Here is a 14,948-nt window from a genome sequence, read left to right as displayed (position 1 = left end):
CTTCATGAGATGTACGAAAAAATCAAAGCTATAATGAAAGATAAGTAATATTCTGATGCTAAAATAAAGTAATTTTCGTATTTATCACCCATTCTGGTTAAGCAGCTGTCGGTGCTGCTGATATTGTTGGTTACCTCTGCAACTGTGCTATCTCCTGGCTAATGTCGTCCAACTCCTTGATGCCAGAGAACTCCCCTGAACCCACTGAGCTCGAACTGTCCTGTAGAGAGAGAGAGAGAGAGAGAGAGAGAGAGAGAGAGAGAGACACACAGAGTGAGGGAAGACAAGATAAAAAGAGGAGGTTGGCAAGGTGAACCATATTTTGGTGGGAGAAGTGAAGTGGGATAATGAGATGGTACCAACAGTGCCGTGGCAGAACCAGGCCGAAGGTAGGGACGAGGTAGAGGAGTAAAATAGAGGAGAGGAGAAAAACTAATGCTCGATAAAAGGAGCAAACACAGAGGTTGAGTCAGTGGGTGGAGGTGGGGTCAGTCACCAACATGTGGAGGGGTGGGGGGCCTCACCACCACTGACAAACTGCAGAGTAAAGGAAAGATTCCAGATTGTTGCTATTTTATGTATTATGAAGCCCCCTATGAAAATGTTTAATATTTTCATGAAGGTGGTTTTCAACAAAATATTTTGTCAACGCGCATTTGTTGGTGTGGAGACCCAAAAAAAAAGACAACCTTCTATCAGAAAGAAACTGTGATGATTTGAAAAGCATCTTGATTGCCAACTAAAAGCGAACAATCTCAAATCTTCCCTTGATCAACAGACAGTTGACAGGGTGAGACAATGTCACTGCACTGGAATGGAGCGAAAAGTCAAATGCTTTCCAGTTCTCCGCCTAAATGGCCAGCCCACAGAAAGCATTTAAAATGTAATACATTGGAGGTCCATGTTACCTACCCACAACTTCAACATTAGCGCCTGAGAGAGGAGGAAGAGGGGGAAGACACATCAGCAGTAAAAAATACGATGGTACCATATGGTCGCTTGCAAAGTGTTTTACTTCCTTTGGTGATATTCCATTTTGTTGCATTACAACATGGAATTTAAATAGATTTATATTTCATGATATGGATCTGCTTGGAATAATGAGAATTGGGAAATGAAAATAATTTTTTGTAATTGTTTGAATTGTCCTCAATCTTTACATTTTCCAGCCTTCCACCAAATAAGCTTTTTGAATATTGGAAAATCGGTACAGGTCAAGGAACAGGACGTCTCGCAGACAAATCTGAACCGCTTTATGTGCAAATATGCAAAGAGCAGGAGAAACGTGAGAGGAGAGGGGAGAAAAGAATATTGACTCACCCGTCTCATCTCGGACAGAGCCGCCATCTCTGATCCCACTGGGGTCATGTATCCCGATAAGCTCTGCAGCCATAGAGAAAACACTTAGTCAATGATGATGATGATGATGATGATAATGATAAAAAACTGTTTCAAATCAGGTCAAAGGAGACTGCACAAAAAACAAAAATGCCTGGTTACTTCTCTGGTATCTAATATTAGTATTAATGCCGTGCTTGGAAGGCAGATATATATAGTCCAGTCATATCTACTGCATAAATGGTTGCATTTGGCAAACGCCAACCCAAAGATTAGTATGTGTGGGACCTACAGGTATAGGAGTGCCTCTCTCTGAGGGTGGGATCATGTCAGCGGTCAGCGCCTGTGGGGGGTCGATGCCCTTGCTCACTTTCTGCTGGATAAGATACATGGCGAGGGCGAACTGCTCCCTGGTCAGCTTGCCTATCTGCTTAGTGTCCGCAAGAGCCCTGCGGTGAGGAGCAGACATTGAGCAGACGTACATTTGGTTAACTCAGTTATGGCGAAAGGCGGAGGACCGACAATGATCGAGAAAAAAGAAGAAAGGAAGAAAGTTCCCACTCTCTTCAAGAAACCAAACATGCAGAAGATTTTGTTGCTGAAATATATTTCACACCACAAGATTACCAAAAGTGTCTGTCTTAATTGTATTTTAATGAATATCCTGTATGAAAGCAATCAAACTAAAGTCAATATCTATCTTTCCTAACTTGCTTGCTCAAAGTCACCGTACGCACATTTTCTGGTCTGACTTCTTGTCGCATTTCCTCCCAATAACGTCGCAAAAAACGGACTGTTAGGTAATGATCAAAAACACCAGACCCAAGAGAGACAATTCTCCTGAGATACGTGAACAATCTGGACAGTCTGTACGCAAAAACTGAGCTTGAAGCAGTGAACCAAGTTGTATTGGTTCAATAAATATGACCTGGTCATTTGAAGATCTGTCACTGGTTAGCAGACACAGAATGAGAGACATGTCATAAACTGATGGTTTTAAATTTGACCTCTGACCTGTTTTTCACAGGTGATTGATTTTAAAGTACTAGAGCTTTTCTTTTCTTTTGTGACAATCAGTTTCGGATATGGGTAGATCTAAATGGTACCACTTTCTAAAAAGGAAACCTTTAAAACAAACAGCATCATCAAAAGTTTATTGATTGATTACGTTTTATAGATCGGTTTTAAACCCCTTTGGGTTGACAGGTTGCGAAAATCCCCTTGACGGACTCAACCAAATGGCCACTTACTTTGGGCGTAGGGCAATTTCTTTTCATTATTGGTTTAGAACTTATCTATGATTTATCACCCACTGATAAAGCCATCTGTCACAACTTATGAGCCCTCAATGAAGACTGATTTATTAGAGTGTGGTACCAATCCAATATTATAAGCTTTGCCGAGAAATAAATATTAGCATTAACTGTCGAGGATTAAACAGTCCTAGAGTTGGAGCCTACCAAATGTGGGCCAGGACGTTTTGAGAAAGTCCAGAATGCATGAAGATCTCCTTTACTTCAAGTCCACTGACAAAACCGTCAAGATCAGCGTCGGTCTTCAGGAAGATGTCGTCATAGTGACCGCGGTCTGACACTGGAACCACCCAGTTCAACGAATGCTGCGAGAGAGAGAAAGAGGTTTATCTCTCTTGAAAACACCATTTTGATGAAGTGTTCTATAGAAATCTATTCCGTTGGTCAATATTATTATTCTCAGGAGATCATCAGTAATAAACCTTACTGAAAGTCCGAGAGGGCCACCTTTCTTCAAGAAATCTACTCAACTAAGAAACTATTGTTAAGATTTTTTTTATTGTCGAAATCAAAAAGACACGAGGAAGGCTTATGTTAAGTACAGTTGTAAGTGCCTTTGTGTAACATAAAACAATTTATGTAATACAAATGTTTACAACCAATCCAGTATCCCATTGCAAGGTAGATGACTATGGGTTCAGTTTAGTACTAACATGTGAATTACTCAAACAAATCAAATGTTCTCTATTTGTTATTTTACACACAATGTGAAATCCACTTCTATGAAAAATTCAGATACTGTCAAGCTGTAGTGTATCTTAACTGTCCACGCTTATATATATCATTTATATCATCATTATTTCAAACATATCCAAACAAGTTTACATGTGCGAGCGGCGCCTAGATCCTTTCAGCCGTATACCGTTAGCAACTTGGATCAGGTCTTTACCAAAAACAGTATTGATCGATAACAAGTTTTTAAAACATTATAAAATGCATCTGCTCCAGTGTAGTTATGTAGTTATGGATTATTGTGGGTTGTACTGTCTGCAGTATGTGTGTATGAACCAGTGCGTTGCATTACCTGTCCTGACTTGAGTGTGTGTTTGGGCGACAGGCTGCCGGTGCTGTTGAGAGAGTTCATGCTGCCGTGGGAGGGTGTGGAGCGTAGCGAGTCTTTTGTTGGTGGAGGGCTTGTGGGGAGTCCGGGCACTGAGCCCAGACTCTTCTTCCTCTTAGACGGAGGGATGAGGGCAGAGGGGAGGAGTGCAGGAACAGGCTCCTTCTCCAGGGCCCGGTACACCAGGTGCATAGCCTAGGGGAGCACTTCCTGCTGTTAATACACACTGGCTGGCTGCATATATTGGCTGCCTTTAGAAAACTGATTATCAGACATATGTTCTTATTTTGACCACTAAGACCAATCTCATGTTTATCCATTTCTGTTTAGAACATCTTTCATATGCTTCCGAGAGTTCCGTGAGTCATTGGGTTTTTCAGGTTTTTCAACAAAATGGTAAATGACTTGTATCGCGCTTTTCTGTTCTTTACACTACATGTCATAATTTATTCATACACTGCCACCTGCCCATCAGAACTAACTAATTCAATTCAATTCAATTCAGTTTATTTGTATAACCCAATTTCACAAATTACAAATTTGTCTCAGAGTGCTTTACAATCTGTACACATAGACATACCTGCCCCAAAACCTCGCATCGGACCAGGAAAAACTCCCAAATCGCATGATTGTCTTGCCTCTCTATATATATATATTACATTACATTACATGTCATTTAGCTGATGCTTTTATCCAAAGCGACTTACAATTCTGTTACATTCGTACACCGTAGACGCAGCTACAGGGAGCATCTCAGGGACAAGTGTCTTGCTCAAGGACACATCAGCTAGGGCGGGGACTGAACCTCCAACCCCCTGATTGAAAGACGGACCTGCTACCCACTGACCCAGACATGGGCAAACTACGGCCCGCGGGCCACATCCGGCCCGTTAGGCTTTTTAATCCGGCCCGCCGAACTTGTCCAAATCGCGACTTTGTTTACTTCCGGTGTGCGTTGGCGCGGAAAGTACTCGTCACACAAAACCCTTCACCATGATTTGTCAATCCGTTTGTCTGTCAACATTTTGTGAAAAAAAAAAAAAAACAATGAACACTCAGTAAATCACAAGGGACCCGCCCACCACACAGGTGAGACTCATTTAGAAACAGCCGCAGTGATTTTGGCGAGCAGCGCGGAGCCTGGAGGGGCTGCAGAGCCACGAGGAGGAACACGCAGCCACAAGAGATCCACTTGGACCGGGTACGAGTCTTTACTACACGTTACGTGTCACGGTGTCCGTCCCGGTGTCCGTAACTTGTGCGCGGTGCTGACTAGTCTTGTATTTTACAGAGAGGATTCACCAGCGCCTGCAGCGCAGCCTGCAGCTCCACCTGCCCGGCCAGCAGAGAGGTCTCGTGACACGATGACATGATGTTATTATAGTGAAGCCATATTGTAAATAGTCTGTCAATAGTTGTGTTCTGTTTTCTATTTCACAACATGTATCTAATGTAGAATTTTTTTTTTTTTATGTACCGGGTACAATACATATTTATAAAAATAAAAAAATTTAATGGTCATTTTTTATTTGCACACACCCCATGAAACTTTATCTGCAATATGAAGTCATTTCTCAGTCCCATCTTTATCATTTTGGTGAATGTGTGACAGACCACATCATTTTTACTAAAAAAACGTTAATACAAAATTTGGTTTTCCTCATTTATTCAATTCAGTTTATTTGTAGAGCCCAATTTCACAAATTACAAATTTGTCTCGGAGTGCTTTACAATCTGTGCATATAGACATCCCTGACCTTTGACCTTTGACCTCACATCGGATCAGGAACAACAGAGGAGGATCCCTCTCCAGGATGGACAGGTGCAATTACATGTATCTAGCATTGTATTCAGATATTTCACTGCTTTTGTGAACCTATGACCTTTGGTAAACCAATTTCAAACACCAAAACAGTTCGTCCACATGAGTAAAGGTGTGTTTTCAGAAGAGCTATGAATAATTTTTAAAAATCGAACTTCAATTGTCAGCTTTAGGGTCATATTTTCTCGAGTAAAGCGCTGTCAGTCTGTTTGTGACGGTTCTTACACATGCTGACCAGATGACGCCGCACATTGCCCTCAATTTAAAGACCCCTTTCTAGTTTCTGCTGCAGGCAGGATATTTAATACATTCTATCTCTCAGGACAATCCGTCCATTATTTTGCGGGGTTTAAAACAATTAGAAATTATTGATCTTGAGTATTTCGTTGGGTAATAATTTGTTTTGAATGTTGAAAGTGAGCATTGATCTCTTTCCAGTAAATGTTGATGACTTTAACTTTGCACCTTAAATTGAAATGTTTAAAAAACAGACGCAATCTCCAGGTTTAATAAATTACATTGCGTGTCCAAATGCTCCTGGCCCTGCCCCTCTGTCACATTTTAGAACCGAATGTGGCCCGCAGGTCAAAAAGTTTGCCCACCCCTGCACTGACCCATAGTCACCCCTATATACCTTTTGCTGATCCCCTTGCGGATTGCCTCAACAATGGACTTGATTTCGAATGGCCACTGATCAACTTGGAGGCTTTAGCTCCATAGCAGCATGCACTTCCTGTTGCTTCCATGGTTTAAATGCCCAAGTCATGTCAAGCTGGTTCCACCAACATGACAATGAGTTCAGTGAACTCTAATGGCCTCGACAGTCACCGGATGTCAATCCATCAGACCGCCTTTGGGACGTGGAGTGTTCAGCCGACAAATCTGCAGCAACTGTAATATGCTATCATGTAAACATAGAGCAGAATCTCTCAGGAATGTTTCCAGCACCTTGTGAAATCCATGCCACAAACAAGTTAGGATGTTCTGGGGGCAAAGGGCTCAGCCTACCCAGTGTTAATTGTCAACAGAGTGTACAGTTATGTCAGGCAATAGAGAATCAAAAAGATATACGGTAATAAGGAAGAAGATAACACTCACCACTGCAAACTCGTCTCTGTCCAGATGGCCATCTTTATCTATGTCACTCAGGTCCCAAACCTAACAGTAAGAAATACTCATGAGACCATTCATAGAAATTAAAGGAGTGACTAAACACCACAAAGCCACTTTGGAAAAAACATATTTTACCTGCCACAATTGTATTCATGTCACTTTATATGCATGTGAAACAGAACATGATTATTTCCAGCTAGACCAAAATTGAAGTCAATACCTTCCCAAGGATATCCAGAGGTAGCTTGGAGTTAATGAGGACTGGTTTGACCTTCTCTCCCGACAGCAGGCCATTGACTGGAGCCAAACTCTCAAAAATCACATCAAACTTACTCTTCTCCTCGTGCTACAAAGGAAAACACACAGGAGTAATGTAAAAAGCCTGATTTTAAAATGATAGTAGGTCTGAGCCTGACTGTCTTTTGACCTAATGAAAAGGCCCAAACTTATTCACAAACTGAACAGTTTACTCTACTGCAATCTGGGAGAGCGAACAATAAGAAATATGTAAAAAATATACTTGTTAGTGTTACAAATATATCAGAGAAAAATGTAAACGACTTGTTAAGCCGTTATGCAATATCACTGTTTATATGTTGTCATCAAACTCAACCAAAATAAAATACATTTGTGTTTTAATAAATATAAATATCAATGGCCGATGTTGTCTGATCTTTTTGACTCTCAAAAAACAAACTGCGATTGGGTAATTTAATTTATTTCTCCTCTGTCTCTCTGAGTCAGTGAGAAACATCTGTAATGACAGCTTCATCCTACTGCGTGTGTGTGTGTGTGCGTGACGTGCATGCTCCAACACACCCTGACAGCCCAGTTTAATTCACTGGAGGCACTTGCTGTGCTGCTTAGACATGGACTGCTGGTGTCCTTCTGAAATCAGACCAATAAAGATGGCTGTCACACATCTTCTTATGTCATAATGATTTGAGCTTTCATGATGAAGTCATACTCACAAACTTGGGGGGGGGGATTGTGAGGTTGAGGCTGGACAGACTAACTTCCTGACCGCTCTGGGCACAAGCCACCAGACGCAGAGCTACGTAAAATCCCTGAGAGAAAAAGCACACAGTATCACCCATCCAGTCTCTCATTCTCTACTTGAGATAACAAATACTGATGTTGCACCCCAAAGACATGCAACTCTACACATTAATCTCTGTAAAGTACATTCAGCAAATCGTCAAAGATGGAGCACTGTTTCAATCCCTACCTGTTTGTCCAGATAGCCTTTGCCATCAGGATCGGCCAAATCCCAGATCTGAAACATAAGACAGAAACAAACCGCATTAAAGACAGAATGAGATCGAATCATGTGCCCTGGTGTTAATTAATCATTTGTCAATTTTGTACATGCCAAATATGTCCAAAAATCAATTTGTGTGTATTTTCATATCAAAATGCCTCTTTTCCTGTAAAACAGCAGAAAGATTTTAGATCTTCAACTCAGGGGCGGTTTCATAAATGTGTCCAATTAAATATTATTTGGGGTATTGTGCAGACAGATGATAGCTCTACACCACTGTTTTGGATGTACAGACTGGCACATGATTGGGGTGGAACCACATTCATCTTGAGGATCATACATCAACAGTGACATCAGCAGACGTGTTGATCGTGTGGAAATCACAAAGACAATCCAATCATGCTGAATCACAAAGCTTGCATACATGGAGGGTTGAGGACACTATTCAAAACTCCCCAAAAAATGATGCCTTTAAGTCAGGGGACAAGGAAGCATATACCGCATCGCCAGGGCAGACCGAACGCTGGCATCAAGGAGTTACTTAGTTGTAACCATTTTCTGTGGAGCATTTATCTTTTATGGGTTATTTAAGCCCACTGACCGGCAATGGTGAGGCACTCTTGAAACTATCTACCTGCTGATTGAACAAACTCAACAAAAGCTTTTTTTCTACAATCGTCTGAAATAATCATGTCGTACTCTGACTTCCCAAGACAACATGTGTGTGTCATATTTTAGAGTTACAGAAGAAAATCTAAAAGGCACTGGCACATCATACAGAAGGATACATATCTGACAATTGGCCGATTAATGTTTTCACTGACAAGCACATGTAAATGCTCCAAATAATAAATGTATTCAAAAAGGAGAGAAACAGAAGAAAATTTGAATGCAATGTAAATAGTATCTTGTTGAGTTTTGGATTGCTACTGGTGGTGTACACCAATATTCTGTATCTCATAAACCACAACACCACATATGCATGTTTTCTGACTGCAGATGCAGGAATGGGCATATGAAAATGTCGTCAATAATTAAACTACATGAGTCACGTGATCGGCTGGATGGAGATGGCAGCATAAGACTCAGCTCCTAGCCCAACCTTGTCAAATAGTTGTTTTATTTGGTTCCAACCTCGATATTTTACACTTTTATGTTTGATAAAGACAGTTAAAGTAGAATGACAGGCAAAGGCAGATCTCAACGCAACGATACTGATGCCATTGCAGAGGCAGTGCTGGAGAGACAGCAAAGCTACTTCGAGTCGTGCTTTGCTTTGCTCGGAACCCCACCTGTAAGGATTACTCTTTCTTCTCAGGTAGACAAATCTTTTTCCAGAATAGATTTTCTTTTTGCATCCCCTCATTTAGTTAACTAAATTGATAAAGCGGTGTTACTTCCAATGGCACTATCTGACCATAAAGGGGTCTTTTGCTCCACCACCCTAGGCCGACTGTCTCAACGTGCTGCTAGATGGCGTTTCAATACCTCTTTATTAAATAATGAATCCTATGTCACACAATTTATTGCAGAATTCCAGACATTTGCAGAAATGAATGTTGGCTCTGTAGAAGACCCAAGGATTCAGTGGGACGCAATGAAAGGTTTTATTAGGAGCAATACCATACTATTCTGCTCTAACGCACGCAAAGCTAGGACACTCCAACTGCGAAACCTTGAATCTGAATTCACCAGATTAGACTCATTGATGCAAACAAACTTTACTGACCAAATAGCTTTAGAACGATCACTAGTTAAGAAGGAAATAAACAACATTCTGAAACAAAAATCTGAATTCCTAATTCATAGAACGAGACAGCGCTATTACTTCCAGGGCGCTAGACCTAGTCATTTACTTGCCATGAGAATCAGGTCAAGTGACCATTTTTCAGATATTCCTGCTATTAAATATTCAGATAGCAATATCAGAACTGACCCTGTTGAAATAAATAAATCTTTTCAGACATTTTATTCTAATTTGTATGAATCAGAGGTTGCTTTGGATAAAACCCACTGTGACGGATGGTTAAATCAGCTGACTTAGACAATTTGGTCACTATAGATGAACTAAGAATGGCAGTACAGAATATGCAAAGGAACAAATCACCAGGTTTTGATGGGATCCCCCCTGAATTGTATGTTACTTTTTGGGAACAGTTGGGTGCATTCCTTCTTGACATGATTAACTTCTCTATTGGAAAGGGTGAATTCTCAAGGGATGTTAACACAGCTCTGATATCCTTACTCTTGAAAAAGGATAAGGATCCTACAGAGTGCTCTAGCTATTGTCCTCTTAGCCTGTTAAATTCTGATTTAAAAATATTTGCTAAACTCCTAGCCCGTCGTCTGGAGTCTCATATGTCAAAATTAATAAATTCTGACCAAACAGGATTCATAAAAACGAGATTGGCAGCAAATAATGTTAGACGCCTTCTCCACATTATTGATGCTGCAGAAGACAGTAAGACACCAATGTCACTTCTCTCTCTTGACGCAATGAAAGCTTTTGACAGACTTGAGTGGGCATTCTTATGGTGATAGGCTTTGGTAACACTTTCATTGGCATGATTAAATTCATGTTTTCTAACCCTTCAGCCCAAGTCTTAACAGGACGCACCTTCTCCTCTTTATTCCCCGCTTCTAGACCTTCACGCCAAGGTTGCCCCCCTGAGTCCTGCATTATTTGTCCTCTCCCTTGAGTCTCTGGCTCAAGCCATTCGCCAATCTGTCGTGGTGTCACCAATATGCATTCGAAATACGCAGCATCACCTCTCATTGCTTGCGGATGATGTGATGGTCTTTTTGGAAAACGCCTCTCAGTCTCTTCCACATCTTCTATCCTTATGCGAGGAGTATGGAAGCTTATCAGGCTTCAAAATTAACTGGTCAAAGTCTGCTTTACTCCATCTAAACGACTCTGCTTGCAATTCAATCATCTCTGCCAACATCCCCATTGTTAAACAGTTTAAATACTTGGGTGTTGATGTTTTTTCCTTGTTTAAACAAGAGTATTAAGCATAACTACTCTATTGCGCTGAACAACATATTGAAAGATATGGAAAAATGGATGAGTCTCCCTATGTCTATTCAAGCCCGTATCTCTGTGGTTAAAATGAACATCTTACCCAGGATTAATTTTGTGAGCTCTATGCTACCTCTTTCTCCTCCTTCTGACTACTGGCATAAATTAGAGGCAGCGGTATCAAAATGTATTTGGAAAGGCAAGCGGCCACGACTTAAAAAGTCTACTCTACAGAGAAAGGAGAATGGTGGCCTTTCAGTTCCCAACTTTAAACTTTATTTTTGGTCTTTTGTCTTAAGGCCTCTTCTTACATGGTTTGACCCAGATACCTCAGTGTGCTGGCGTGCTTTAGAAAGTGCTATGACAGAACCATGGTCACTTCATGACGTTCTTTTTGCCAATATCTCTAACAAACAGTGCCAGCTGCGCTTCGGCCCCATTGTCTCTCATCTTATCAAAACCTGGAGATTGGTTGAAACATATTGCCATGTACCATGCAATTGGCATACACTTTCTCCACTATTCAACAATAAAGCACTCCTGATTGGTGGGAGGCCTATAACAGCTCCACATTGGGAACAGAGGGGGGTTCATTATCTAAAAGAAATTTTTAACGAGACTGGCTTGATACCTTTTGTTGACTTACAAAATGCATTCAGTCTACCACGTTCCTCGTTTTTCTTTTACCTTCAATTAAGATCAGCACTCAAGGCATATGGTGTCCCCTGGCGGAGATCTTTACCCATCCATCCTATCCAGAAATGATTTACAATGCAGGCAAAAACCAGCGGTATGGTATCTAAGCTCTATCAGTTTTTGGTGACACCTGGCCGCCTCAGCCTTCCTATTGAGAGGGTCTGGGAACATGATTGCCCAGACCTGGTCACTGATTTTGACTGGCATTATGTATGGTCTAGCATCTCAGAAGTATCACGCAATCCAGACCATCAGAAAATTCACTACAATTTCATTCATAGGACATATCTCACCCCTGTGAAAATGCATCACATGAAAGTAATTACCAGTCCTTTATGCACTTTCTGCCCACTAAACACTCAAGGTACACACTCTCTCCAGCATGGCTGCTCTTCACGTGTAATGAAAAAGCGGAATAAGTTATTCTAACCAAATTCCCTCTATCTTCTAGAGCTGGTGGAAGTTTGTTGCGTTCTACACATGAAATGCCAATCACTCTTCGACAGTGTAATGTTCAGTTCTACTTCCCAGTTCAGTTTTATATATAGTGTGTTTCTTCCATTTAATTTTTGTAAACTCCTGTACAGTTTGGAGACCAACTTTGAGGGGGTTTCTTTGTATGCACCAGTCAACACTTCGATCACTTCGAAGTGTTCAATTTTTTTTAGATTATAGATGTAAACAGTTTGTAATCTACATTAAATATAGAGATTGGACGATAGGATTTACAACATTCTTTATTTTTACCTTCTTTCGCGATGACTGATATGACAGCCTCTTTCCATGATGGTGGAGCCACAGCTTTGCTGAGTGTCCAATTTAAGGAATCTAGCAATGTCGGGGTGAGGACTTCTTTAAAGATTTTGTACCACTCATTTGGAAAACTGTCGCTCCCTGGGCATTTATTAGTTGGAATGCTTCAGCAGTCCAACTATTGTTCTTGAAATCTTTACTTGAACTTATTCTTCTATTTCTTCCATACGTATTTTGGACCCTTTCTCCTCCTTCATATATTAAGCTACAGAAACTGTTCAAATATTAAAATATTCAGCTTCTTCAGCTCATGATTGCTATTATTTTCATATTTCTAGCTCTTCAACTGTTCATATTATAAATATTTTATGGTTATTATTTTGAATGGGATCACAATGGAGAAAGTCTTCAACTTTAAAAGCTTCTAAGATCTTCATACTTTCAGCGAATTCAATCATTTATTTTTTGAAATGTTGACAACCTTCAACTTTTACTGTATATTTTCAGATATTTTTTATCTTTCCACATTATTAAATGATTAATATTTGTATGGAATAAATAATGAATGGGTTCCTATGGAGCAAAGCTTAAAATCCGCTTAAACTTTTTCAACTTTAAAGGCTAACAATGTCGGCATACGTTTAGCTACCGACACCATTTGACCTTTAAAATGTTGAGAAAATCATTAGCTATAACATTATAATTGAGCTTCTTTTATAGCTCTCATAGTTATTTAATTGTCCCCGTTTTAGTTTTGTGTGTTTTTCAGCTCCTCTTGGAGTTTTCAATGGGTGTGTGTGGGGAAGACTAGAGCTGTGACATCATCGCCAGAGGGGACAGCTGCGTCATGATTGAGCAGAAATAATTTGTGTATATCGTCACTACGGCCACAATTCTTACTCTTTAGGCATTATTTTCTGGTAAAGTAGTAGGGAATCTTGTGCTTGTCATAGACGTATGACTATGGAATCCAACAGTTTCCCAGATTTTTCGAGAGAAGCCTTAACAAGGGAAAAAGTCCACCTTTCTGCTCAGTCATCTCCATTGAAATTGTGAACACCTTTTTAACTTTTTTGAAGCAAACAGGAAAACTTTCTGAACTGCGATTAAACTTTCAATTCTAAACCTAAAAAACATTTACGTTCACATGTAAACGTTCACAAACGCCTTGAGCATTTCCTAATGTAGACACCTTTAGGATCAGAGTTATGGTTCTCTGTCAAATCCAAAGGTTTTGACAGGTTGCTTTCATCAGATTTAGAGCTGTCTGTCTCTTAGTCACACAGGTGTTTCATGTTCGGCTAATCAGAGGCGGATCTCACACACTCTTGTTTATGTTATTGTGAGCCACACAGACAAACGGTGTGCGTGCGTGTATGGCTGCGTGTGCGCACGCGTGTGTCTTTAAATGGAGAGATATCAGAGGAGAACCAGCTTCAGAGTTGCTGATGAGTGGCTGAATAGGGAGTAACACCTTTTTCTAATGCATGGATGTTCCTCCAAACATCAAACATACTCATCTCTTTAATAAAAATATTGAGGTCTTTTGATAGATGTGAATTATATCTTATTGTACTTGTCATATCAAAGTAGTTTTATTCAACTTTGGGACAAGTGGGTAAGATATGTTAAACCAATCAGAGCAGATTTTGTGGAGATAAAGTAACACTGCTTTAGTCTATCAACATTGACCTCTACCTCACTCTCTCAAGTCCCCTCCCCACCCCTTCAATCCCCCATCCGATGTTTTTCTTCGTTTTTGTACACACTGCCCCAAATTGTACAAAGTTCCCAATTTTTTTAACTGGACTATATATATTGAATACTAAATGTGTAATGATGTACACTGTAACCTAAGTTACTGTTCAAAGAAAAGAGAAAATATTTAAAAGAAAAAAGTCACTGATAGCAAACCAAAGTCAAGAATTGGTTGCAAATTTCAAAAAATTTTAATGGCACAATGGCAACCTTCACTGTCGAGCCTTGTATAGTGCATTGGTCATAATGTCACTGTAACTGCATTATCAGTAATCTGTCCAGCTTCTCCCCAGATCAATCGCAACAACAGAAGCAGTAGCGCGTATAGTTTTTACAATCCAAGTTATGGTAATTGGACCTGTACTTGTATGGCGCTTTTCTAATTTTCCGACCACTCAAAGCTCTTTCACACTACTTGTCATCATTCACACTCATCACACTGATGCTAGGAGCTGAGCTTCCACCTGCCCATCAGGACTAGCTAACATTCATACACACAACGTAGAACAGCTACGGGAGCAATTTGGGGTTATGTGCCTTGCCCAAGAACACACCGACATGGGCTAGCGGAACTGCGGATCGAATCGCCGATCCTGATTGAAGGACGACCCTGCTCACCACTGAGGAAGTCGTTTATGAAGATGCAACACAGGTCTGTCTACAGGTAGTAAAAACGACAGTGAAATTGCACAGCTGACAATTATCAGGCACACAAGACTGGCGATAAAAGAAAACAAAGATGAGATGCGTTCAACTTCATACAGCACCCACTCAGGTTAAATCCAAGGTCTACGACTGTTTTTGTTTTCAGT

General features: G+C 40.5%; 1 protein-coding gene across 5 annotated transcripts in view; it reads right to left on the bottom strand.

Moving 5' to 3' along the window:
• The window catches only part of LOC130194090 (epidermal growth factor receptor substrate 15-like 1), a 69,316-nt gene that overhangs the window by 47,937 nt on the left and 6,431 nt on the right, over nucleotides 1-14,948 (bottom strand). For 3 of the 5 annotated variants that reach the window (XM_056414973.1, XM_056414974.1, XM_056414975.1), the window contains exons 4-14: nucleotides 7,875-7,922; nucleotides 7,618-7,713; nucleotides 7,466-7,534; nucleotides 6,867-6,992; nucleotides 6,632-6,691; nucleotides 3,676-3,906; nucleotides 2,799-2,956; nucleotides 1,631-1,787; nucleotides 1,321-1,383; nucleotides 913-933; nucleotides 135-220 (exon numbers count right to left, since the gene is read on the bottom strand). In XM_056414973.1, the coding sequence (XP_056270948.1) occupies nucleotides 135-220; nucleotides 913-933; nucleotides 1,321-1,383; nucleotides 1,631-1,787; nucleotides 2,799-2,956; nucleotides 3,676-3,906; nucleotides 6,632-6,691; nucleotides 6,867-6,992; nucleotides 7,466-7,534; nucleotides 7,618-7,713; nucleotides 7,875-7,922 (1,115 nt within the window). The remainder of the gene's footprint in view (nucleotides 1-134; nucleotides 221-912; nucleotides 934-1,320; nucleotides 1,384-1,630; nucleotides 1,788-2,798; nucleotides 2,957-3,675; nucleotides 3,907-6,631; nucleotides 6,692-6,866; nucleotides 6,993-7,465; nucleotides 7,535-7,617; nucleotides 7,714-7,874; nucleotides 7,923-14,948) is intronic. The other 2 variants (XM_056414976.1, XM_056414977.1) reach the window with 1 other exon arrangement.

This window comes from Pseudoliparis swirei, chromosome 5 (genome assembly GCF_029220125.1).
Source record: "Pseudoliparis swirei isolate HS2019 ecotype Mariana Trench chromosome 5, NWPU_hadal_v1, whole genome shotgun sequence".
Taxonomy (NCBI): Eukaryota; Metazoa; Chordata; class Actinopteri; order Perciformes; family Liparidae; genus Pseudoliparis; species Pseudoliparis swirei.
The sequence above is the reverse complement of the archived record's forward strand: the minus strand, read 5'-3'. Positions and strand labels throughout refer to the sequence as shown.